Source organism: Suncus etruscus, chromosome 10 (assembly GCF_024139225.1).
Source record: "Suncus etruscus isolate mSunEtr1 chromosome 10, mSunEtr1.pri.cur, whole genome shotgun sequence".
Taxonomy (NCBI): Eukaryota; Metazoa; Chordata; class Mammalia; order Eulipotyphla; family Soricidae; genus Suncus; species Suncus etruscus.
Window position 1 is genome coordinate 52,404,090 of NC_064857.1, and position 23,732 is coordinate 52,427,821.

Below are 23,732 nucleotides of genomic sequence, written 5' to 3' on the forward strand. Positions count from 1 at the left end.
CCCTTAGCAGATCCAGCCCATGCTCAGAGCTTGTCCTAAATCTCCACTCACCTGACACCCTCAGGCCTCCTGGTTGGCCACTCATTGTCTCTCAATTTGGAGACACACCTGGTTTTGGGGGGGTTACTGGTGGCTGGAGCCACACCTGGCAAGACTCAATGCTCACTCCTGGTTCTGCTCAGGAATTACTCCTAGTGGATTCAGGTTCATATGGGATGTGGGGGTGTTGTTTTAATATAAATTAGTGAGTCCTAGAGTTGGTGTGGGGATGGTGAGGCCTTTCTGGATTCGACCCCGGCTCCCGCAGCCTCTATGACCTGGCAGGTCTGAAGGATGCAGGATGACGAGGGCGGAGAGAGTCACAAAGCAGGCAGATGAAGTGCCAGGAGCCAGCCAGCTTTATTTCATGGCCCCAACCTAACATATACATTTCCCCACATGGCTTCTATGCTAGGCCTTTTCCTAGCAGCTACTTCTCTACTTCTTCTGGCTCTCTCAGCTCTGTCTCCCTTTCAGCTGCTTTTTTTTCAGGCTTCCTAGCTGACTAACTCCCTTTGCTGAGGCTACTGCTGCTTTGATGCTGAATCTCTCTGTTGATTCTCACTTCTCCCCCACTTCTCTAACTCTTCTTGTTTTTGTTTGTTTGTTTTGGGTCACACCCATTGACACTCAGGGGTTACTCCTGGCTATGTGCTCAGAAATCTCTCTTGGGTTGGAGGGACCATATGTGATGCAGGGGGATCCAACCGCAGTCCATCCTAGGCTAGTGCTTGCAAGGCAGATGCCTTACCTCTAGCACCACTACTCCAGCCCCATTAACTCTTCTTCTTAATCCCCCTCTCCCCGAAAATCAGCCTCCTCTACCCTCCCATTTCAGGTGTGGGCAGTTCTGATCATTCAAGTAGGATAAATACGAAGTTTGAGGAGGGGATACCCTCATGGCGGGTGTCGAACCTGGGTCTGCACGAGCCAGGCTAGTACCCTCCCCTCTATGCTATCACTTGGGCCCCCCACCTGTTCTGTTTCTTCCTAAATATTCGATGTTAAGCCCCCAGTCCTCCCCCACCCCAGACTTAGACCCCAAATGGTCACTCATTGCTCCAGATTTCCCACCCCTGTAAGTGGTGCCCACATGAGCTGAGTAGTTGGGGACAACTACAGGCCACTGTGTTTAGGCCAGCACTGACCAGGCTGTTCTCACTGTGGGCTTTGGTTGGAATCCTCAGGCTAATAGCAGTGTTCACCCCCAGTGTGGAAGCCAGTCCCGTAGGATGGGCGTCACTTTACAGGGAGGAGATCTTGCATTGAAATAACACCTGGGTAGGATTTTATCAGGAGTGGGGAGAGGTGGGAGAAGGAGGCACATTTCTGGGGACAGCTGAAGAATAAAAGCAAAGGGATGCTGCCCGCTTGCAGCGATGGCGCCTTCTCCTGAGAGAAGAGGCAGTGTTCGGAAAGCTCCTTAATATGACCTCGTATACTGTGCCCCAATTTAGAGAGATTTGAGAAGCGTTGTCAGGCCTCTGCTGGCTGTGCATGGAAAACCCCCCACCTCTGTGTAGGGTTTTGGCTCTGCCTGTGCGGGCCTCAGTGTGGGGTCCACCTTCACTCATCTCAGTGGTCCCCACCTTTTCATCAGCTGAGGTCACTGAATATCGTGATGACATCTGTCAGGATCATTCACTCTGTCGCTGTCTCCTGTCTCTCTGTCTCTCTCATCCTCTTTGGTGTCTCTAAGGACAGGCCTTGGTGCTGCATGGCATGAGCCGGCAGTAACCTGCAGGGCTTTGCTTCTCACCCCAAGCATCCAGCTCAAACTGCTCACTGTGGCATATTTAACGTTGTCCAGGTAGGCAAAATGAGGTGCCAGGATTGCCTTTGCAGAGACGAAGATGTTGATGTTTGGAGGGACTGATGACCATGGTCCTTCACAAAGACCTGGGCAGTGTCCCACCTGTGTACATCAGGAGCTTGGATGCTGGGTTGCAAGTCACCCCAAAAATTTCCCTGAGAAGGAAACCAGTACCCATGGGGCCCTAGACAGAAATCCTGGCTTTGTACAAGCTCAGTTTTCCATAGAAAAAAATCACATTTGACTAGTTTTGGTACCTAGAATCTTCCTTTAAGACTCAAGGTCATGGGGCCAGAGTGATAGCACAATGGTAGGGCATTTGCCTTGCACAAGGCTGACCCAGGATGGACGTGGGTTCAATCCCCGGCATCCCATATGGTCCTCCAAACGAGGAGCGATTTCTGAATGCAGAGCAAGGAGTAAACCTGAGCACCACTGGATGTGGCCAAAACATCATATATGTACAAGTCTACATATATATTTACTGTGTTTTTCCTCTTAATTTTCCTTTGATAGTTTCCTTTGATAATTATCTCTCCTGATCCCACTTTATAAATCAAGCTTACAAGATGGTTTAGGAATCCATGAGGATGTGTCTTTTCCATGGCAATGGATAATAAAGTTATTTAAAGTAAAAAAAAATTAAAAAAAAGATTCAGGGACCAGACAGTTAGCATGGAGGTAGGGCATTTGCCTTGCATGTAGAAGGACGCGGTGGTTCGAATCCTGACATCCCATATGGTCTCCCAAGCCTGCCAGGAGCGATGTCTGAGCTTAGAGTCAGGAGTGACTCCTGAGCGATGCCAGGTGTGACCCCCCCCCAAAAAAAAACGAAAACAAAAACAAACAAACAAAAGATTCAGGGGCTAGAGAGATAGCACAGCAGTAGGGTGTTTGCTTTGCATGTGGTCAATCAGGGAGGGACCCAGTTTGATTCCCAGTATCCCATATGGCTCCTCAGCCTGCCAGGGGCAATTTCTGAGTGCAAAGCCAGGAGAAAACCCTGAGTACTGTTGGGTGTGCCCCTAAAATCAATCAATCAATAAAGTTTAAAAAAAAAAAGACCCAGGGATCAGAGAGATGGCATGGAGGTAAGGCATTTGCCTTGCATGCAGATGGATGATGGTTTGAATTCCGGCATTTCATATGGTCCCCCACACCTGCCAGGAGCGATTTCTGAGCGTAGAGCCAGGAGGAACCCCTGAGCACTCCCGAGTGTGACCCAAAAAGACCAAAAAAAAAAAAAAAAAAAAAAGAAGACTCAAAGTCATATAAAATCAAGGATCTGGTCTCAGCCCTGGCACATGGCCAGGAGCCCCCACCACATAGACTCCCTTTCCTCACATCCTACACCAGGGGTCTCAAACTCAATTTACCTGGGGCCGCAGGAGGCAAAGTTGGGGTGAGGCAGGGCCGTAAAGGGATTTCACACACACACACACAAAAAGTCCTCAAATGTCATTATTAACAGTTTTAATTATTTCTTCTGAACATGAATAGAACATTGAGTGAAGATCATGAACAGTTCTTCTGAACATGGCATCTTTCGCCTATTCCTTGCTGCCAGAGACTTGACAGCACTTCTTCTCACAAATCTGAACCACATCTGGCTTTAGAAAGGAAGCAGTTGAGACCCTCAGTATGGCTTGAAGATGATCATCATTAAGTCTAGACCTGTACTTTGACTTATTGAAGTTCAATGTGGAGAATAACTTTTCACACATATATGTGCTCCCAAAAAGGCACATGGTGCGCTTGAACATTCGGGAAAGCTCAGAGAAGCTGGGGGGCAATTCTCTCAAAAATTGCCCATGCATGTCTGCTTTTCCACTAATCTCCCTGAACTTGGCTTTGAGATCAGAGTTGCATTGCAGGTCAATGAACTCCATTTGAAGCACAGGAGGGGCATCTTGCACATCAAAGGAAAAGGGATCCACAAAATTTGGAAAGTGGCTCTGTGCTTTTTGAAGGCTGCAAGTCTGTGATCAAATTCCTTCTCTAGCTTAAAAATAACATCAACATATTTCTCACCCCTGAATAGTATGCCTGCATCCACAAGTTCCTTGCATGCTGGGAAATGGCAAAAGTTTGTCTGAGAGAGCTGGGATTTCCATAACACAAGTTTTGTGGAGAATGCTCTCACGTTGTCATAGACAGCACTGATAAGCTACCCCAGGCCTTGTAACATCTTGTTTAGTACATTCACCTTATGTGTGATGTCAACAAGAAAAGCTAAGTCCATGAGCCATTTGTGATCACTCAACTCAAAAACAGCATTCCCATCCTTCTCCATGAAGGCTTTCACTTCTTTCAACTCAAAAAATCTTTTCAGGACATTTCTCCTGCTGAGCCAACGTTCCTTGGTGAAATAGAGCACATCTCCATATTTTGATTCCATTTTCTCTAAAAAAGCACGGAACCTCCTGTGCTTTAAGCCCCTGGATCTGATTTGATTGATGCATTTCACAACACAGACATCACATTGTCACACGGCAGGCATTTACTGCAAAGGGCCTGCTGATGGATAATGCAGTGAAGAGCAATGGCCTTCTCTACACCCTCCTCTTCAAGTTTTTTTTGAACAAGTGCCACCAGTCCATTTTTCCTCCCTGTCATCGATGGCGCTCCATTGGTTATTATTGCAACAAACTTCTTCCATGGCAAACCTGCATTCTCAATGGCGTCACACAGATGCCGAAATATCTCATTAGCGGTGGTCTGGCCATGCATTGGAATTATTGTGAGCAGCTCCTCTGTCAATTCAAAATTGCAATCAACACCACGGACATAAATTGTGAGCTGTGCAGTGTCTGTTATATCTGTGCCCTGGTCAAGAGCAACTGAGTATGCATCAAAACATTTGGCTTTCTCACACAGTTGATGATAAATGTCACTTGACATGTTAGAAATGCATTCTGCCACAGTGTTGGCAGAAAGGCTGATTTTGCTAAACTGACCTTTCTTTTCCAGACAGATAATACTTGCAGCCTGTAACATGCATTTTTAAACAAACTCTCCTTCTTGAATGGTTTCCCTGCCTTAGCAATCATCTCACTAATCATGTAACTAGCTTCGATTGATGCAACATTCTCTTTGGTTGCTTTCTTGAAGAAATCTTGTTGCCTCATTAGACATGTTTTAAGACTGGCAACCCTCTTGGCTCTCTCATTTCCTTGATATTTTGCACATTCCGCAGCATGTTTAGTTGAATAATGGCGTTTCAAGTTGTATTCCTTGGGCACTGCAACTTTCTCTGAGCAAATAAGACATGTGGAGATGCCCCTGTACTCAACAAAGAAATACTGCATCTCCCACTTTTCCTGAAATTGTCTGTGCCCGTCATCAATCTTTCTCTTCACTGCAGGCTTTGATGAAGTCATGACGAAGGTATGACAAAATCTAATTCTGTAATAAACTTCTCTCCCTTAGGCCTCTGATAATGCACAGGACAGCGGGCAGGAGCAGCGGAAATGACGTCTGCGCTAGGCACAATGTATTCGCGATTATTCGCTTACCGAATATTCGCAATAAAAAATCGCATTAGTAAGAAAAAAAAATCGCAAAAAATCGCTTTAAACATTTGCATACTCCGAACGGAACTGCTCAGGGTATGCGAATGTTTAATACGATTTTTCTTACTAATGCGATTTTTATTGCGATTATAGGTAAGCGAATAATCGCGAATACTGCGATATTTGAAGGCTGGCCCGCGGGCCGCGAGTTTGAGACCCCTGTCCTACACCTTAGGGAACCAGGGTAAGACATTCTCAGATACTCAAAACCTCTTGCTGTGTACTGGGATTCAGGGAAGGTGTGTCCAGGGTGAGTGAGAATGCAGGAGCTGTGGCCCTCCCTGGCCAGATGTTACAGAGGGTCTGATAGCAGCCCCCCCCCCTTTCATGGAGAACCACAGGAGAGAAGCCCCAGCCTAGCCTTGAACAAGAGGAGAGGGGGCAAGACAGAAGCAGGGTTTGTTCTGCACCCTCCAGAATTGTCTCCCAGAAAGTTCAGGGATGCTTGAGACACCCAGGTTTCTCCTTGTTTGTTTGGTCTCCTGACCTACCTTCATATGGTGTATGTGTGTGTGGGATCGATGGGTGCTTGGGTTGTTTCAGGTTGCTTCCAGGGTCACAGAACTCAAAAGAATGAGTCTCTCTCTCTCTCTCTCTCTCTCTCTCTCTCTCTCTCTCTCTCTCTCTCTCTCTCTCTCTCTCTCTCTCTCTCTCTCTCTCTCTCTCTCTCTCCTTCCTCTCCCTCCTTCCCCACCCCTCCTCTCCCTTTCTCTCTTTGTTGTTTTTTTTTGGGGGGGCGAGGGACACCCGGTGATGCTCAGGGGTTACTCCTGGCTCTGTGCTCAGAAATCACTGCTGGTGGGCTAGGGATGGAAACCAGGTCTGCTGGCCGGCCTCGAGCACTTGCAAGGCAAAGACCCTCCCCTCTGTGCTATGGTTCTGGTCCTCCAGAATGAGTGTTTTCTTTCCCTGTAACCCTGAACTCTGCCTCTTCCCTCTCTGGTCCCTGCTCTATGCTGGCCTGTCCCCTTTGTGCTCACCAGGATACCCAGCCAGCCTCTCCAGAAATCTCTGTTATATAACTGAGGCTGGGGCCCTCTCTGATCCAGAGATGAGTGCCAGAAGACGTCCTGGAGAAGGTGGCTGGGAGTTCTCCAAGCTTAGGGAGCAGGGGAGTGACTGCCTCAGATTTGGGAGGTGCTCCAGAGAACAGAGCTGGCCCGAGGCGCCCGGTGGGCGGGTCGTCTGGGGTGAGCCGGGCCCGAAAACTTTCTGGGCAGCTCGCACTGAGCATGCTCGGGGACATGGGCGGGCCTGGGGTCCGGAAGCGGCTGTGCCCCTGCGAGTTTGGGGTGTCGGGGCGCGCTATGGGCTCGGCCGGCCTCCCTGGGGAGGGCCGCTGGGTGCTGATCGCGGTGCTCCTGGTGGCAGCCCTGGCGCGGTCCGAGGGTGGCCGGGCCCGAGAAGGGCTCCCCGCGGGTCCTGGACCCTCTGGGCACCCCCAGAGCGCACAACCTCCTCCCCCGGGGCCCCGCGCACCTCCAGGGCTGGAGACGGAGCTGGGCGCGCAGGTAAGGTGGCCCGGAGCCTGGGGTTTGGGTGGGGAGCTCTGTTGGTTTTGAGGAGTGACCCAGTGGAGGCGGGAATCTCTCAGGGCAGGGATTCCTGGAACTAGAGACCTTCCAGGTTGCTGTGTTGTCAGCCCCAGGAGTGGGAGAGGAGGTGACAGCTCATATGAACTGCTCAGGGCACGCTGGGGTTGGGGGGGTGTCTGCCTTGAAGATGGCCAGAGCCTCCCTGTTGTCCCCTTCTTCCCATCAAGACATCAGCATGAGGACCCTCACCTGCCCGGATGGCCTCTCCCCACCAGCTGTGTCTGCTGTTTGTGACACTTTCCCCCATTCACCCCCATATTCCTAGGCTAGGACCCCAGGAGTGGCCCTTGGTCTCTCAGCCCTCCCCTAGAGCAGACCCCAACTCCTGTGGGGGTTCTTCTTACAGCCCCCAGGCCCGCTGCTCCTTCCAGATGTGTCTGTAGAATATGGGACCCCCGTGCCAGGCTTTTTGAGCCCCGGCTTGGACTGGCTTGGCCTAGGGACTCGGTGATCTGGTGGCCTTGTGCCCCAGGCTGGTCAGTCCAGGGTTCTCTTCCAGCCAGGCTCACCCACCTCTGACGCTTCGCACATCCTGGGCCCCGGTGCTGCATACTCAGTAGTGTGGACAAGTGGGGTCCCAGTGAGACTGAGCGGTGGGGCCCCATCAGCCAGCGCAAGTCCTGCCCTGGTGATCCCGCAGTGCCTCTCCCTCCCCTTCAGACCCCAACTCGCACTCCTGATTCTTGGGGTCTTCCTAAGTTCTGATCCGGGACCCCAGCTTGCCATGCTGTCCTCCCTCATCATGGCACAAACAGGAGAATGTAAGGGCCTGGCACCTGGGTAGGAGAATGATAGCATTAGCATTAGTAGTATTAATAGTGTTAGTCCGAGTGATAGCATTAGCAGGAATAGCATTAGTAATAGAATTAGTTCCAGGGCCGGTAGTGTTACTAGCACAATAGCATTAGTTCAGGAGCACTATTAGCACTGGTGGCAGCAGCAGCAGCATTAGTCACAGCACGAGCAGTATTCAGAACAGTATTAGCGATGATTTTTAGCATTATCAGCATCAGCATCATTGGTTATAAAATCACCCCGTGCTGTATCTCCAGCCCCAGGTGAACGCGTGTGAATCAGGGTCGCACAAGAAACAATCCAGACCAGGCTGAGGGGGAAACACGTGTAGTCTGGCAGTCTTCTATCTAGTATGCCGACCGCTGCCTGCCAGAACTACCATTTTTACTGAGTACAGAGATCACCCCTGGGTGGGGCAGTAAACCCACTCAGGTTTACAAGTCAAACGATCTTTGTTTTGGGTGAGACCAAGTTGTAAGCAAACAGATACAAAGAAACCAGGGGCTGGAGCAGTGGCACAAGCGGTAGGGCATCTGCCTTGCCAGCGCTAACCTAGGATGGACCAAGGTGTCGATCCCCCAGTGTCCCATATTATATGGCACCCCAAGCCAGGAGTGATTTCTTTCCCTCCCTCCCTCCCTCCCTCCCTTCCTTCCTTCCTTCCTTCCTTCCTTCCTTCCTTCCTTCCTTCCTTCCTTCCTTCCTTCCTTCCTTCCTTCCTTCCTTTCTCCTTCCTTCCCTCCCTCCCTTCCTCCCTCCCTCCCTCCCTCCCTCCCTCCCTCACACCCGGCAGCACTCAGGGGTTACTCCTGGCTTTATGCTCAGAAATCACTCCTGGCAGGCTCGGGGGACCATATGGGATGCCAGGATTCGAACCACCATCCTTCTGCATGCAAGGCAAAAGCATTATCTCCATGCTATCTCTCTGGCCCTAGGGAGCAGTTTCTGAGTACATAGCCAGGAATAACCCCTGAGCATCACAGGGTGTGGCCCCTCCAAGCCCCCCCCCCAAAACAAAACAAAAAGAAACCAAAAATAAACTTTGTTTTAGGTAAAAAAAAAAAGTGTAACCCAACAATTAGGAACAGTATTAGCATTGGCAGCAGTAAGAATATTTAGCATCGTTAGTAACAGTAGTAGTATTAGCAGTATTAATAGCAGTGTTAACACTCACAGCATTAGAACAGCAGTAGCAGTATTAATAACTGCCTCAGTACTGGCAACGTCAGTACCATCAGTAACACTAGCAGCTTTAGGAGCAACCAGTGGCAGCCTCACAGGTGAGTGGGAGATCAGCTGGGCCTCTGGGAGTCCGTTGTTGCCATTGATGAAGTTTAACCAGCTCTGGAGGCTTTGGGGTTCTGCGCTTTGGGGTCTGAAGCTCAGAGAGGGTGAAGATTTTGCCAAAGACACACAACGTGTGTTCACTCAGAAGAAACTCAGTCCTGTGACCTGCCCAGTTGTGATGCATGGCTCTAGGGTGGGAGGGAGAACTCAGGATCTTGGGGCTCCGCCTGACATGGGGAAGGTGGGACATGGCTGCGAGGAGGGGACAGCTCTGTCTGATCTGGGATTGTTTCATCATTTGGGGCTCTCCCCAGCCACTGCCCAGGAGTGTGGTTCTGTGGAGCTGCAGAGCTGTGGGCATGGGAGAGGGAGAAAAGCTTGCTTCTTCCTGTCAGTGCCCTAAGCCCTCTGCATGTGCAACCCCAGGCACTAGTCCATCCAGGTGGTGGCACTAAGCTACGTGCATTTTTCAGGACCCGTCCCTGGTGCCTCGGCTCCAAGTGAAAGCAACTCCCCATGAGACAGCAGGTACTGTAAGTTTCTCCTTGGGCATTTATTTATTTATTTCTTATTTATTTATTTTGCTTCATATTTCATTTTTTATTTGTTTTTTAAATATCTTTATTGAAGCACCATGATTACAAATATGTTTGTAGTTGGGTTTCAGTCATAAAATGAACACTTCCCCTTCACCAGTGCAACATTCCCACACCTATGCCCCCCATCTTTCTCTTCCCCCACCCCCTGCCTGACTTCGAGACTGGTATTCTACTTCTCTCTCTCATTGACCTTGTCACCCTAGTTGTCAGTGTGGTAACTTCTCTAATTGCACGTACCACTCTGTGGTGAGCTTCATTGTGTGTCCCTGTCCTTCCAACCCTCATCTCTATTGTCTCTGGGCATTATTACCATAATGTCTTTTGTTTTTCTTTTTTTTTTTTTTTTTTTGGTTTTTTTTTTTTTTTGGGCCACACCCGGCGGTGCTCAGGGATTACTCCTGGCCTGTCTGCTCAGAAATAGCTCCTGGCAGGCACGGGGGACCATATGGGACACCGGGATTCGAACCAATCACCTTTGGTCCTGGATCGGCTGCTTGCAAGGCAAATGCCACTGTGCTATCTCTCCGGGTCCGTCTTTTGTTTTTCTTAAAACCCATAGATGAGTGAGACTATTCTGTGTCTATCTCTCTCCCTTTGACTTATTTCACTCAGTATAATAGTCTCCATGTCCATCCATGTATAGGAAAATTTCATGACTTCATTTTTCTGACAGCTGCATAGTATTCCATTGTGTAAATGTACCACAGTTTCTTTAGCCACTCATCTGTTGTTGGGTGACTGGGTTGTTTCCAGATTCTGGCTTGGGCATTTATTTCCTTTCATTTATGCCTACATCCCACCCCACCTGCCTCCTTCTTGCCCTGCTGATCTACTTGCCTCCAACTGACAATGCAGACATACAAAGGACGACCCAGAAGAGAATTTGAGGTATCATGGGCCTGAAGCCCCCTCTTATGATCTTAGCATGGCCCTTGTCTGGTCAGTTGCTGGCATGTGGGGACATGCAGAGAGAGGGCAAAGCAGGAAGGGCACTTGCTTCACACGCAGTTCACCTAGTTCTGGCAACACATATGGTTCCTTGAGCCTTAAAATGGGGAGAGTGTTCTCCCCTTAGCTCTGTTCCCATCCTCAGGACCTTGCCTTCACTGATTTTTGTTCTATTTTGAGGGCTATACCAAGCAGTGTTCAGGGTTTATACCTGGCTCTGTGCTCAGAAATCACTCCTGGCAGGCTTGGGGGACCATATGGGATGCAGGGGACCAAACCTAGGTGAGCTGCATGGAGGCAAATGCCCTGCTGCTGTGCTATCACTCATACAATCCTACGAATGTATTTTTTTAAATGTTGGGGTTCCACCTAATGATACTCAGGAATGACTCCTGGCATTGAATGGGGACCCTTTGTGGTACCAGGATAAAACCAGAGTCAGCTGCATACAAGGCTATACTGTCTTTGTTCCCCCCTTGTGGTTCTGAGTCCGCAGATCTGGAGGGGGCGGAGAGCTGGTGTCCCGGATCAGACATTTCTGGAGCCATGACGATAAAGGACACACGCTTTGAAAATGTCTCTAAGTGCACGGGCCCTTGTCCCAGCAAAGAAATATTAGGCCCCCTCTCAAGTCACCTGTATCTCGGATTCTGTAGGAAGTTTGGGGCTGCTTCCATGCACTTAACCACACCATTTGCCTTCTGACCTACCCTCTCCCCCGTCCTGCCTCTTTCCAGCATCTCATGCCTCCGTGTTTTGCAGAAACCCCACTTGGGAGGAGACGTAGAAGCAATGGCCACGTTTCTGAGCTGCTCCCATCTTCCACAGCCTTTTTGGCCTTCATGCCCTCGTGGCCTAAGAAGATATTGTTTAAAAGACAATCTGGAATGCCTGCTTTGGTAAGTACCATATGAGGAAGAAGTAGTCACTAAGCACCTGCCATGTGTTGGATGTGGCCCCTATCAACAGCCTCCTCAGGGGATGAAAGGTAGGACAGTGGGTAGGTGCCTTGCACCAGTTTGATTCAAAAGGATTGAACCCTGAGCACAGACCAGGTGTGGTGGTGAAGTTCCACTCCATCTCTTGTTTGCTTGATGCAGCGGTTATTGCAGAACAAACTCACTGATGCTTCCAAAAAGCTTTTTAAAGTTATTTTATTTATTTATTTATTTATTTATTTATTTATTTATTTATTTTTAGGTTTTTGGGCTATACCTGGCGGTGCTCAGGGGTTACTCCTGGCTCTGCTCAGAAATTGCTTCTGGCAGGCACGGGGGAACATATGGGATGCCAGGATTCCAACCACCATCCATCCTGAGTTGGTTGCATGCAAGGCAAATGCCCTCTACTGCTGTGCTATCTCTCTGGGCCAAAATGTTTATATTCTTTTTTTCCTTGTTTTTGGCTTTTGGGCCACACCCAGTGACGCTCAGGGATTACTCCTGGCTACGCGCTCAGAAATCGTTCCTGGCTCAGGGGACCATATGGGAAACTGGGGATCGAAGCCAGGCTCTTCCTGGATCAGCCACGTGCAAAACAAATGCCCTACCACTGTGCTATAGCTCCAGCCCAATTGTTTCTTTTCTTATCTGCAGTTTAGGGAAATGTCTAGGGAAGATCTGAGGACGTCAGAGAGCAGAGTTGTCTTTCAGAAGTGTGTGGAGGTAAGTTGGCAAAGTGGCTGATACTTGCTGGAGCAGGCTGGGGTTTCGCGACCCCCCCCCACCACAAAACAGCAGGGTTTTGTGGTATGGAGCTGGCAGGTCAGGGTTCTCTGTCATGTCTGGAACTCTTATGGTGGGTGATGCATTGGGGAACAGATGTTTCAGATGCTGCTCCGGGTCCAAGGTTTGTGGTGCTGATGAAATGTTCAGGTACCAATGATCCCTCAGCGAGGGGAAGGGGAGATTATGGGGTTTCTTTCAGCTCTGAGGCTGGTGTGGCATTTAGAGAGGCTTTCAATCCCTGTTCCTGAGGTCTCTAATACCTGCGGTCCTATGGGCTGAGCTGGTGTGAATGGTCGAGAGCTGCAGGCCCCATGCTCCAGGCGATGGGGCTGGGTGCCCACAGCAGGCAGGCACATGCACACCCATGCCACTTGTGCCAGCAGAGTCCCAGCCTGGGGTCTCTCTGAAGTCCCTCCCCCTTTGCTTTATTGTATGGAGTCCATACCTTGCAGAACATGGCCATGTAAAAACACTTATGGCAGGCCAGAGAAATCTGACAAGGGTTAAGGCACTTGTCTTGCATGTGGTCTGCCCTGATTCAATCCCCGGCTCCACTTATGATCCCCTGAGCACTGTCAGGCGTGATCCCTGAGCACAGAGACAGGAGTTAGCCTTGTGCATGTCTGTGGAGAGCCTGATCTCCTGTCTTGTGCCCTCCCCAAAGCATTGGTAGGTCAGGTGGAGTTTCCATGGGCATCCGGGGCTCAGGTTTTGGTCCTCCTTCCCTGCAGGGGGTCCAATTTCCTACCAGGTTCTCATCTGTACTGCTAGGCTTGCTGGCCCACGAGTATGCTTGTGCGAGTACTTCACACAACACCTCCTCCTTTCCTCTCTGCACCTGTTCCCTGCTCTGCAGCAGGGTCTGTCCCCAGTGCCCCCTCATTGCATAGCAGTGTAGTTTTCTTCTCTCGATTTTTGTGTATGAGTGGAAGAGCCGGGAGATGGTTTGGAGCCAGCCAGGTTGCAGAGGCAGCTCTGGCCACTGAAGTTCTCCTGGGAGCTGAGAGGGCCAGACTCGGTGACCAGCAGGACCGAGATGCTGAGGCATGGATTGTCTCTTCTCTAGGCGCCCCAGACAGGCCTAAACATCATGGCTTGCTGCTGAGGGCCTGACCCACCTCTTTGCACCCAAGCATCAATGCTCGCCCAGGGCCTCTGAAATTGGGCCAGAAAACATTCTTAGGACCTTCGTGGGTCCCCAGCCTCCACGATCTGTCCTGCTCCAGACTTCATGTGCTTGCTGGGGGTCAGGCAGTGGGACCCTCCTCTTCGTTCTCTCCCTAGGGCCCTGTGCAGAGTGCAGAGTGGCTTCGGGTGCTGCTGGTCGTGAACAACACACGTGCTCCTGGAGCCACCAACCTCTCGGACCTGCTGCTGCTCGACAACATCACGGGCCTGCGTGTGCGCGAGGCTCCTGGGAACCTGACGGCCGCGGGGCTGCAGGCCCTCAGGAGGGAGAAGCTGCTGGGTGAGGCGGGCGGGGTGCTGCGGGACTGCAGGGAGCGGGGTGAGCCGGGGTGGCATGCACGCCCCACTGCAGCCCAAGGCTTGGTCCTCCTGCTTCTCCATCTTTTCCTCCTTCTCTCTTCTTCCTGCTCCTCTTCCTCCTTCTTCTCCTTTGCCTTCTTCCTTCACCTCTTCTCTTCACGTTTTCTCTTCTGCCTTCTCCTGCTCCCTTTTCCTCTTCCTTCTCTTTTTTCTCCTCCTTCTCCTTCTTGCTCCTTCATCTTCTCCTCTTCTCCCTCCTTTTCTCCTTCCTCTTTTTTCTCTTTCTTCTCTTTGTCCTTCTCTTCCTCCTCTCCTCCCCTTCCCCTGCTTCCCCCTCCTCTTTTTCTCTTTTTGCCCAGCTGTGCTTTGACTTTACTCCTGCCTCTGTGCTCAGAGACCCCCTCCCTGGAGGGGCTCGGGGGACCCTATAAAATGCTCCCAAACAAAGAATCTGACCAGAAGCTGCAGGAGAGGGTATGTGGGCCTCCTGACAGGCACCTTCCCCACAGTGGGAGATGCCTTCTCGGTCAGCTACATGGCTGCGCTGGACGCCGGAGACCACCTCGGGGACGGGGACCACCTGGATCTCGCCGCCCTGCTTATCTTCCCCAGCTCCGCCCAGGTACTCCCTCCCACATGCCTGCCCCGGGATGCTTGCTGCTGACCAACATCCAGCACAGAACTTATTTCATTAGTCTGTCTTTCCTTCCTTCCTTCCTTCCTTCCCTCCCTCCCTCCTTCCTTCCTTCCTTCCTTCCTTCCTTCCTTCCTTCCTTCCTTCCTTCCTTCCTTCCTTCCTTCCTTCCTTCCTTCCTTCCCTCCCTCCCTCCTTCCTTCCTTCTTTCCTTCCTTCCTTCCTTCCTTCCTTCCTTCCTTCCTTCCTTCCTTCCTTCCTTCCTTCCTTCCTTCCCTCCCTCCTTCCTTCCCTCCCTCCCTCCCTCCCTCCTTCCTTCCTTCCTTCCTTCCTTCCTTCCTTCCTTCCTTCCTTCCTTCCTTCCTTCCTTCCTTCCTTCCTTCCTTCTTCCCTCCCTCCCTCCTTCCCTTATTCTCTTCCTTCCTCCTTCCCTTATTCTCTTCCTTCCTCCTTCCCTTATTCTCTTCCTTCCTCCTTCCCTCCTTCCCTTCCTTCCTCCCCCCTCTCTCTCCCTCCTTCACTCCCTTTCATCCTTCCCACCAGTTGTGCTTGAGGACCCCCAGCCTATCACCCTTTGCTTGCACCTCTTTAGCCCCTAGCCCATGCCTCCCCCACCCCTGGCTCTCTCAAAGGCAGTTTATCATGGCTGTGTCCTTCACTCTTTTCAGCCAGCTGCAGCCAGGTAACTGCACAGGATTTCAGCACCATTTCTGGGGGGCATGTGTTCCCTCTCAGTTCTGGAGGTGAGGTCACCATTCAGATGAGGGCTGGGCTCTCTCCTGGGTGTGCCAATAACCACCTGTACCCCCTCAGTGCCCTTGTATCCCCTGCCTGGCTGACTGTGGCCTCCGTTGCAGATGGCACAGCTGGCAGGAAGGGGAAAGAGGAAACAGCAGAGGGTTTGTGAATGGGGTGACTGGGAACATACTAAGAGGTGAACTCCTTGGGCTTGTAGGAACCCAGATTCCCCACTTTCTGCTGGGCTGGGGCTCCTCTACGTGCCTATCCTGCACCCCCATCTCTGCTATCCACTGCACAGTGTGTCTCTCGTGTGTCTCCCTGGTGGCTGGGATCTCAGCAGGGTTTCACACATGCCTTTGGGGGTTGATGAGACGTGGCCTTCATGGGACTGGCAGACCCCACACCCCTGGTGTTACTCGGCCATGCTCACACAAAGCCCACGCAAGTCACCTCTTCTTTCCTCCAGAATAGGACTCAGCTGCGGGCGCCTTTCACCATCATCGTGGAGGAGAAGGCTCGGGTGAGGAGCCTGGCGGGGGCTTTGGGGCTGCTGGGTCCTTGCAGCATGCCCACCTGGGATGGCTTCCCTGGGTGGGTCACACCTGGGACTCTCCCACTGCCTTCCCTGGACCCTGGCACCACCTCAGCCTGCCCAATGCTCTGGCCAGTGTCCTACCCACAGGCCTCAGGTGCTCCTCTGCCACCTGCCCCTTCACACTGTCTTGGGACAACAGAGAAATCTTGTTGCTCCTGCCATATTGGCCACTTGGCACTTAGGACAGTTTTCTGGGCATTGGGATGGCTTCTGCTAGGGTGGACCCACATGCAGCTCCTTCCTCATCCTCATCAGAGTGACTCTCAACTGTGTGTAGTCAGTCCCAGGGGAGCCGTTGTAGGACAGGGTCTTGGGGGCTGGTGCTGTGAACCCCCTTTCATGCCTCACAGCCACCTGCAGCTCTGCCACCTGCTGTTGGGTTTGGGCTTTGCTTTTGAGAACCTGAAATCTAGTTCTGGAATGCTCTCCAGAACTAAAGTGAAGACTCAGCGCGTCACTGCCCTCATGGGCCATAGCCCACATCGTAGCCCATATCCCACATAGGCCCCATAGCTCGGGGTTGTGGACTTGAGCCTTGTATGACTGTGTGTGTGCACATATGTGAGAATGTGTCTATGTTAACTGTGCATGGTGAGAGTGTGTGCGGACGAGTGATTTCATGTTAGTGTGTGAATATGACCGTATATGTCTGCAAATATGTCAAGGTGTGTGGGTACATATTATTATCTGTAGGTTTGTAAGTATGCCTGTAGTAGCGAATATGTGTGGAGTTATGTGTATATGTGTCTACATGTGTGGAGGTACATGCACATGTGAGTGTTTGCGTGTGTCTGTGTGTGCATGTGTGAATGTGATTGAGTGTGTGTAGATGAGTATATGTCAGTAAGAATGTGTGTAGGTGTGTCTGCGTGAATGTTTGTGTAGGTATGTATCTATATGTGTGTGTGTGTGTGTGTGTGTGTGTGTGTGTGTGTGGCCTCAGCACCCACTTCTTTCATTTCCTCCCTGTATGGCTGATGCAGGGAGCACTGTCCCTGTCCCATGATGGGTCTGTCAGGAGTGACCTGTGAGCACAGAGCTGGAAAGGATCTATGAGTCACACCCCCGCCCCCCCAAGTGTGGTCTCAAGCTCCCTCAGTGTTTTGACCCTTTCCTTGGCTTCTCATTGGTTCAGATGCCAGCTTCATCCCCTTGCTGTGGCTCGATGCAAAGGGCCCTGAGAGAGGCCAGTGGGCTGAGGTCCAGCCCAAGCTGTGTCTCCTCTGCCCATAGGCCCTGCCTGATCATGGTCTTCACGCCACTGGTTTCTTCCTCGCCTTCATCCTCTCGCTCGCACTGACCTGCCTTGTGCTGTTCCTCGTGGCTCGGTATCGGGGTTCAGAAGGCAGCTTGCTTCCTGGATGCCAGGTGAGTCTTGTGTTGTTTCTTCCTGGGGGTCGGCCCTGGCCTGCCTGGATTGTGTTTCATTACCGGCCTCTGAACTTTTAATCTTGCTATTTTAGTCACTGTGATATGATAGGGAAGGTCATGAGGGTAATGCTATGATGGTGGTGACATGGTGATTTAATAGTAATTATTGTGAGATAACATGATAACAAAGGCTCTTGCTCTTGATGGACTTTGAAGACTTTTTCTATCCATTGCTTTATGTTGCCTATACAACCCAGACCCCACTTTTGTGATGAGAGTAGACATCTCACCTGCTCCTACACTGAGCTGGGGGACAGCAGCTTCTCTGCCTGCTGAATGCCTCCTGACCTCTGCTGTAAGAACACATTCACTCGCTCTTTTTGACATGTGCCCACAGGCCCAGCACCCTGAGAACAAGCCAGAGCACTCCCAGTTCAACTTGGCCAATGGAGTCAACGAGGACCTGGCGCTCAATGACCAGATGCTTGACATTCTGGCCTCAGACGACCCCGAGAGCATGCTCCCAGCCTTAGAAGAGTAAGCACCAAGGTCATGGCCTTCCTCCGTGGATGTCATGGCTGTTTGCTACAGTGGCAGTTACTCATCCATTCATTCCATCATTTCTTTTCTGCTAGGAAGTCATGGCTGACAGCAACTGTGCCCGGTAACTGGGATAGGGGCTGGATGACGACCTATCTCACCTCCTATGAAGACATTTGTCAAGCCACTTGAGTTTGATAAACTCATGTTTGTCATGAGGGAAAGCCACTGGGTGTGGAGAAGGCAAAAATTACCCCTAAGAAGGTCACAAAAGTACTTCTCAGGGAAAATGCTGTTTTAGTTCATTCCTGAAGCATGGGAGGGAGGGTAGCAAGAGAATTCAGGGAGCGGGGAGTGCTTCAGGCCAAGGGAAGAAGGCAGAGAAATGTAAGGATGGAAGGTACACTTGAAGGCTGGAGAGACAGCATGAGGGTTGACTTCCAAGAAGCTGACCCCAGCTTAATCTCTGGCACTGCCTATAGTCCTCTGAGCACTGCCAGAGGTCACTTTAGAACACTGGAATAGCCCCTGAGCCCCGTAGGTATGGCCCTCACCCCCCTCATGCCCCAGTCCACCTGAGTAAGGTATGTTTGGTGAGAGAGCAGCTGTTTGCAAGGTGATAACAGGGACACTGAGGCCACAGACAGGTGATGGAAGAGTTGCTTGACTTGAATTAAGATTCTTTGATTTTTGTTTTTTAAACAGAAGTTTAAGAGCAGCTGCCCTGTACTAGGGCTTCTCCTGAGGGAAGGATTCACCCACCAGGTGAATTTTTAAACAAAATTATTATTTTATTTTATTATTTTTAAACAAATACTCATCCACCAGCCACAAGGACTTGGCAGTTCTAATCCTGGCACCCTCTAATGGCCACTCTCTATATCCTCATGGATGAGGACTGGCAAATGCAAGGGCCAGGTTTCAGTTAGCTTGCCTGATAACCTGCAAGCACTGAGTCAGGAGTTGCATTGTCCACAGTCTGTCCACCAGGCCCCTAGGTTCAGGCTGCTCTGAACTGTGACCCAGGAAGTACAACTCCCTGTCCTGATCTTCCTCCTCTGGCTCTCTGCTGGTGGTGCCATCCTGCCTTTCTTGTTTCCTTTCCCAGACATTGTACTCAATCTCAGATTTCCTCACATCTCACATTTGAAAGCCTCTACCCACAGCTTTGCTCTTCATCCCAACAGTAAGGGCTTGGTGGGTGAATCCTTCCCTCAAGAGAGACCCTAGTACAAGGCAGCCACGTGCAGGGGGAACATGAGGCCTGTTAATGAGTAAATTCCAGATCTCAACTCCCCTTACCCCTGCAGGCAGCTGTGAGCCCAGCTCTTTAGTTCTCAGAGACCCCCCCCCCACACACACACACACATAGGACCTGTGTGTACCTGCTTTGAGTGTAAGGGCTGTGGATTCCAGGCTTGGTCCCCACCTCAGCAGGGGAGCAGCAGGCCCAGGTTCTATGTGGCAGAGCCTGTGGCTTTCAGGGCACCTGCCCAAGGAGTTTATGAGGAACATAAATTTGTTTTCTTTTTTTTGTTTTTGGGTCACACCCAGCAGTGCTCAGGGGTTACTCCTGGCTGTCTGCTCAGAAATAGCTCCTGGCAGGCACGGGGGACCACATGGGACGCCGGGATTCGAACCAACCACTTTAGGTCCTGGATCGGCTGCTTGCAAGGCAAACACCGCTGTACTACTTCCCCAGGCCCATAAATTCGTTTTTCATTGTGCATTTTCTTGGTTTGTGGGAGGCCACACCTGACTGTGCTCAGGCATGACCCTGTCTCTGCTCAGGGATCACTCATGGTAAGGATGGGGAGATTCTCTGGGGTGCCAGGCATTGAATTGGTGTTGGCTGTGTGCATGACAATCATCTTAATTCCTGCGCTGTCTCTCCAGCCCTTTCCTTTTCCTTTTCTTTATTTACTTTTTAAAACCTATATTATTTAAAGCTGTGGTTGGTTACAGGGATGTTCATAATACACTTGTGTTTTTTTCATGGCTACAAAGTTGTTCATGAGTGATTTTCAGTCATACAATGTCCAACACCCTTCATCAGTGCACATTTCCTGCCACGAATGTCCCCAGTTCCTCCCTCCGTCCACCCGCCTTCTCTCCTCCCTGCTTCTGTGTAGACATTTTTTCTTCTCCCTCTCTCTTCATTTTTTTTCCTTTTAGGCCCTGTGGTTTGCAATATTGTTACTGAAGGGGTATCATGCATACGTTGGAGTTGTTTGGACAGTAATAAGTATTCCATAAATGGTTCCCATATAATAGTGTTTTATAACTATGCATCATGAACCCACTTCCCAGGCAGGTTTAGATTAGAGACCCTGTGCAGTATCTCCTATATTTTCCTCATTATACTTGATTTTCAGAGCTATTATAGACTTGCAGAAAAAAAATTCAAGAAGATAGTATGGTGAATTTTTATGTCTCCTGGGTCCAGTTTTCCTTACTGCCTTTTAGTGACCAGGGAGCATTTTTTCCCCCAATCAAGGAACCATTATTAAAAAAGGTCATACTGGAGCCAATTTTCCCAGATTTTTTGTTTGTTTGTTTTTGGGCCACACTGGTAATGTTCAGGGGTTCAGAAATCACTTCTGGCTTGGGGGACCATCTGGGACACCGGGGATCTAACCCACATTCGTCCTGAATCAGCTGCGTGCATGGCAAATGCCTTACCTCTATGCTATCACTCCGGTCCCAAATTTTCCCAATTTTAAGGACACTTTTCTGCTTCAAGAACTGACCAGAACATAGTATACTTAATTTTTTTTTTTTTTGTGGTTTTTGGGTCACACCCGGCAGTGCTCAGGGGTTATTTCTGGTTCCAGGCTCAGAAATTGCTCCTGGCAGGCACAGGGGACCATATGGGAAGCCGGGATTCGAACCGATGACCTCCTGCATGAAAGGCAAACGCCTTACCTCCATGCTATCTCTCCGGCCCCTAGTATACTTAATTTAAAATTTCTTTTATTCCTGGGGCTGGAGCAATAGTGCAGTGCTAGGGCCTTGCTTGCGGCTGACCCAGGACGGACCTGCATTTGATCCTCAGCTTCCCATATGGTCCCCCAAGCCAGGAACTATTTCTGAGTGCATAGGCAGGAGTATCCCCTGACTGTCACTGGATGTGGCCCACAAAGACAAAAAAAATTTTTTTTCTTTCATTCCTGATGGGCTTGGGGGACTGACTATATAGCAGGGGTCTCAAACTTGCAGCCCACAGGCCTCAAATGGCCCTCCGTACAACATTTTGTGGCCCTGCCCTAGAGGAATCTTTTTTTTGTTTTGTTTTGTTTTAGTTGTTTGGGTCACACCCCCCAATGTTCAAGGCTTCCTACTGACTTTGCACTCAAGGATCACCCCGACTTTGCCTCCTGCGGCCCCCAGGTAAATTGAGTTTGAGACCCCTGCTATATAGGGTGTTGGGATTGACCCAGAGCAAACTTAAATTTTGTTAAACAGGAAGAGGGAAATCACCTTTTTCTATTTTACTTTATTTTACAACCCCCCAGATATCTTCATTCTCAGTATTCCTGGGGTCTCCTTGTAGTTTGTTAACCAAGATTGTGCCTTGGGGTCATTATAATCCCCATTGTTCCCAGTAGGACACTGCAAATTTGCCAAGTAAGACCCTGCTCTTTTCATTGGCCTTCAGAGCTAGATGGATCTGAATCAGGGAGAGAAAGAAGGACCCAGATGACAGGAAATCAAAATGCAGAGTTTTATTGTTTGTTTGTTTTTGGGTCACACCTGGCAGTGCTCAGGGATTACTCCTGGCTCTGCACTCAGAAATAGCCCCTGGCAGGCACAGGGGACCGGGATTCGAACCAGCATCCTTCTGCATAAAAGGCAAATGTCTTATCTCCATGCTATCTCTCCGGCCCCCAAATGCAGAGCTTTGAGGGGCCTTGGAGTTGGTATTTTGTGTTCCCAAGTTCTCTTGGACTTTGTCTTTCCCAGGTTGGAGATTGCAACGCTGAACAGGGCCGACTCAGAGCTGGAGGCATGTCGAACCCAAATCAGCAAAGATATCATCGTGCTGCTGCTGAGAAACCTAACGGGCCTCGGCCACCTCTCCCAGCCAGAGGAGAGGAGAATGGGTGCCATCTTCAAACACCAATTCCTGCTGCTGGAGAAGGAGATTCGAGAGGAGTATGACAGAAAGATGGTGGCCCTGGAGGCTGAGTGTGACCTGGAGACCAGAAAGAAGACAGAAAACCAGTATCAGAGGGAGATGGCTGCCATGGAAGAAGCAGAGGAGGTGCTGAAGCGTGTCAGCGAGAGGGTAAGGTTGTTCAGAAAGGACGCTACTGTCACTGCTCTCTTGGGCTGGCATTTGTTCACAAAGCCACCTATCTATCTATCTAGATATCTGCCCCTTGTCCATCTATTCATATCTCTATGTATCCATCCATCCACCCATCCATGTATTCACCCACCACCCATCCTCCCAACCATCCATCCACCTATTGTTCTTCTGGGTTTGTTTTTTTGTTTTTTTTTTTGGCCACACCCAGTGATGCTCAGGGGTTACTCCTGGCTATGCGCTCAGAAATCACTCCTGGCCTGAGGGACCTTATGGGATGCCAGGGTTTTGAACTTAGGTCCGTCCTAGGCTAACTTACTGCTCCTGCCCCATCCATCCACCTATTCTTTCATCAATCCATCCACCTATCCATCCATGTATCCATCTACTTATCCATCCATCCACCCATCATCCGTCTGTCAATCATAATATATGTACCCCTTATCTTCCCCCCATCCCTCTGCCCACCTATTTATCAACCTTTTTATTCCATTTATCCATCATAATTTCTGACTACCCATTCATCTACTTCTGTCCATTGATCCTTCCCAGCAGTTCATCCACCCATCCAACACCTTTATGGGTTCATCTATGTAGCCATCCATTCTATCCGTTCATCCAGTTTATTTAGAAATTGATCCTTCTGGCTTTCAACTTTGGCAGTGAAGGCAAAGAGAAAAATGAGGTGCGGTTCTAGTCCTGTCTAGTAAATATAGCAAAGATCATTCCCTATAACCCTGTGCCACCAGTCAATAGTGGACAAATAGAAACACTTTCACAGGAGATGGCAGGTCCTGGGAAGAGTAGAAAGGCTTCCTTTGTCCACACAGGGTATGGCCCAGGGAGACTATGATGTCCAGCATGTGTGTCCCCTCTAGATGGCAGCACATGACACTAGGAAGTATGAGATTTTTCCTCCAAGTACCAAGTCCATCCCAGACCACTTGTCATTTGGGAAAAACTAACATGCTGTGTCCAGTATCTCCATGGCACAAGCTTGCCAGTCTGCCGATTAAGTGTAGAATTAATCCCCCTACAAACGGAATAGTCCTTATGGCCATCACATTATCTGCAGCCAGACTTGGTCTGGGCGGTCAGGCCAGAAAGTGGATTCCTTGCTCTGAAGCCTGAACAATCCTTTGCTGACTCAGAGCTTGTCTTGGGGTGTATTTGATGTGAGCCTCCTGTGGCCACAGAATCCATGTGCTCTCAGCGTCACCCACAATCCCCAGGTGTTTCTTCAGAAACGGCCCTCAAAGATTAGTTCAGAGAAACATGAAAAGTTGCTTCTCTTCTGTGAATGCCAGTGAGGGCGCTACACAGATGGGGACTTGGCTTTGTACCTCAGGGCGACTCAGAGACCCCGCAGCTGTGCAGACTAAGAACCCATGGCTATCAACCTCTTCCAGGGCAGGCACATATATCTGGTCACTTGTAACAGGAGAGCCCCTGAAGAGGTTGACTGATGGTGGGATGGAGAATGAGGCCCTTTTCTTCCAGCTCGGAGCACGCGTCTGCCACCCTGTCTAGCCTCTGGTTCTGAGGTGAAAGGGCGGGTAAACAGCTCTCAGACAATCTGGCTCGTGGAGATATTTGCTTTATTCGGATGGACAAAACTGAAGTCCAAAGACTCAGATTCAGTTCCAGCCAGCCAAAAGCCTCCGGCCTTCCACAGACTC

General features: G+C 50.2%; 1 protein-coding gene across 1 annotated transcript in view; it reads left to right on the forward strand.

Annotated features, from left to right (window-relative positions):
* Positions 1 to 6,617: 6,617 nt before the first annotated feature.
* Positions 6,618 to 23,732, forward strand: part of EVC2 (EvC ciliary complex subunit 2) — a 55,444-nt gene continuing 38,329 nt past the window's right edge. The window contains exons 1-11 of the mRNA XM_049782608.1: positions 6,618 to 6,935; positions 9,575 to 9,629; positions 11,477 to 11,547; positions 12,244 to 12,316; positions 12,405 to 12,417; positions 13,674 to 13,843; positions 14,373 to 14,485; positions 15,705 to 15,758; positions 17,067 to 17,201; positions 17,602 to 17,741; positions 21,708 to 22,032. Of these exons, the coding sequence (XP_049638565.1) occupies positions 6,657 to 6,935; positions 9,575 to 9,629; positions 11,477 to 11,547; positions 12,244 to 12,316; positions 12,405 to 12,417; positions 13,674 to 13,843; positions 14,373 to 14,485; positions 15,705 to 15,758; positions 17,067 to 17,201; positions 17,602 to 17,741; positions 21,708 to 22,032 (1,428 nt within the window). The 5' untranslated portion in view covers positions 6,618 to 6,656. The remainder of the gene's footprint in view (positions 6,936 to 9,574; positions 9,630 to 11,476; positions 11,548 to 12,243; positions 12,317 to 12,404; positions 12,418 to 13,673; positions 13,844 to 14,372; positions 14,486 to 15,704; positions 15,759 to 17,066; positions 17,202 to 17,601; positions 17,742 to 21,707; positions 22,033 to 23,732) is intronic.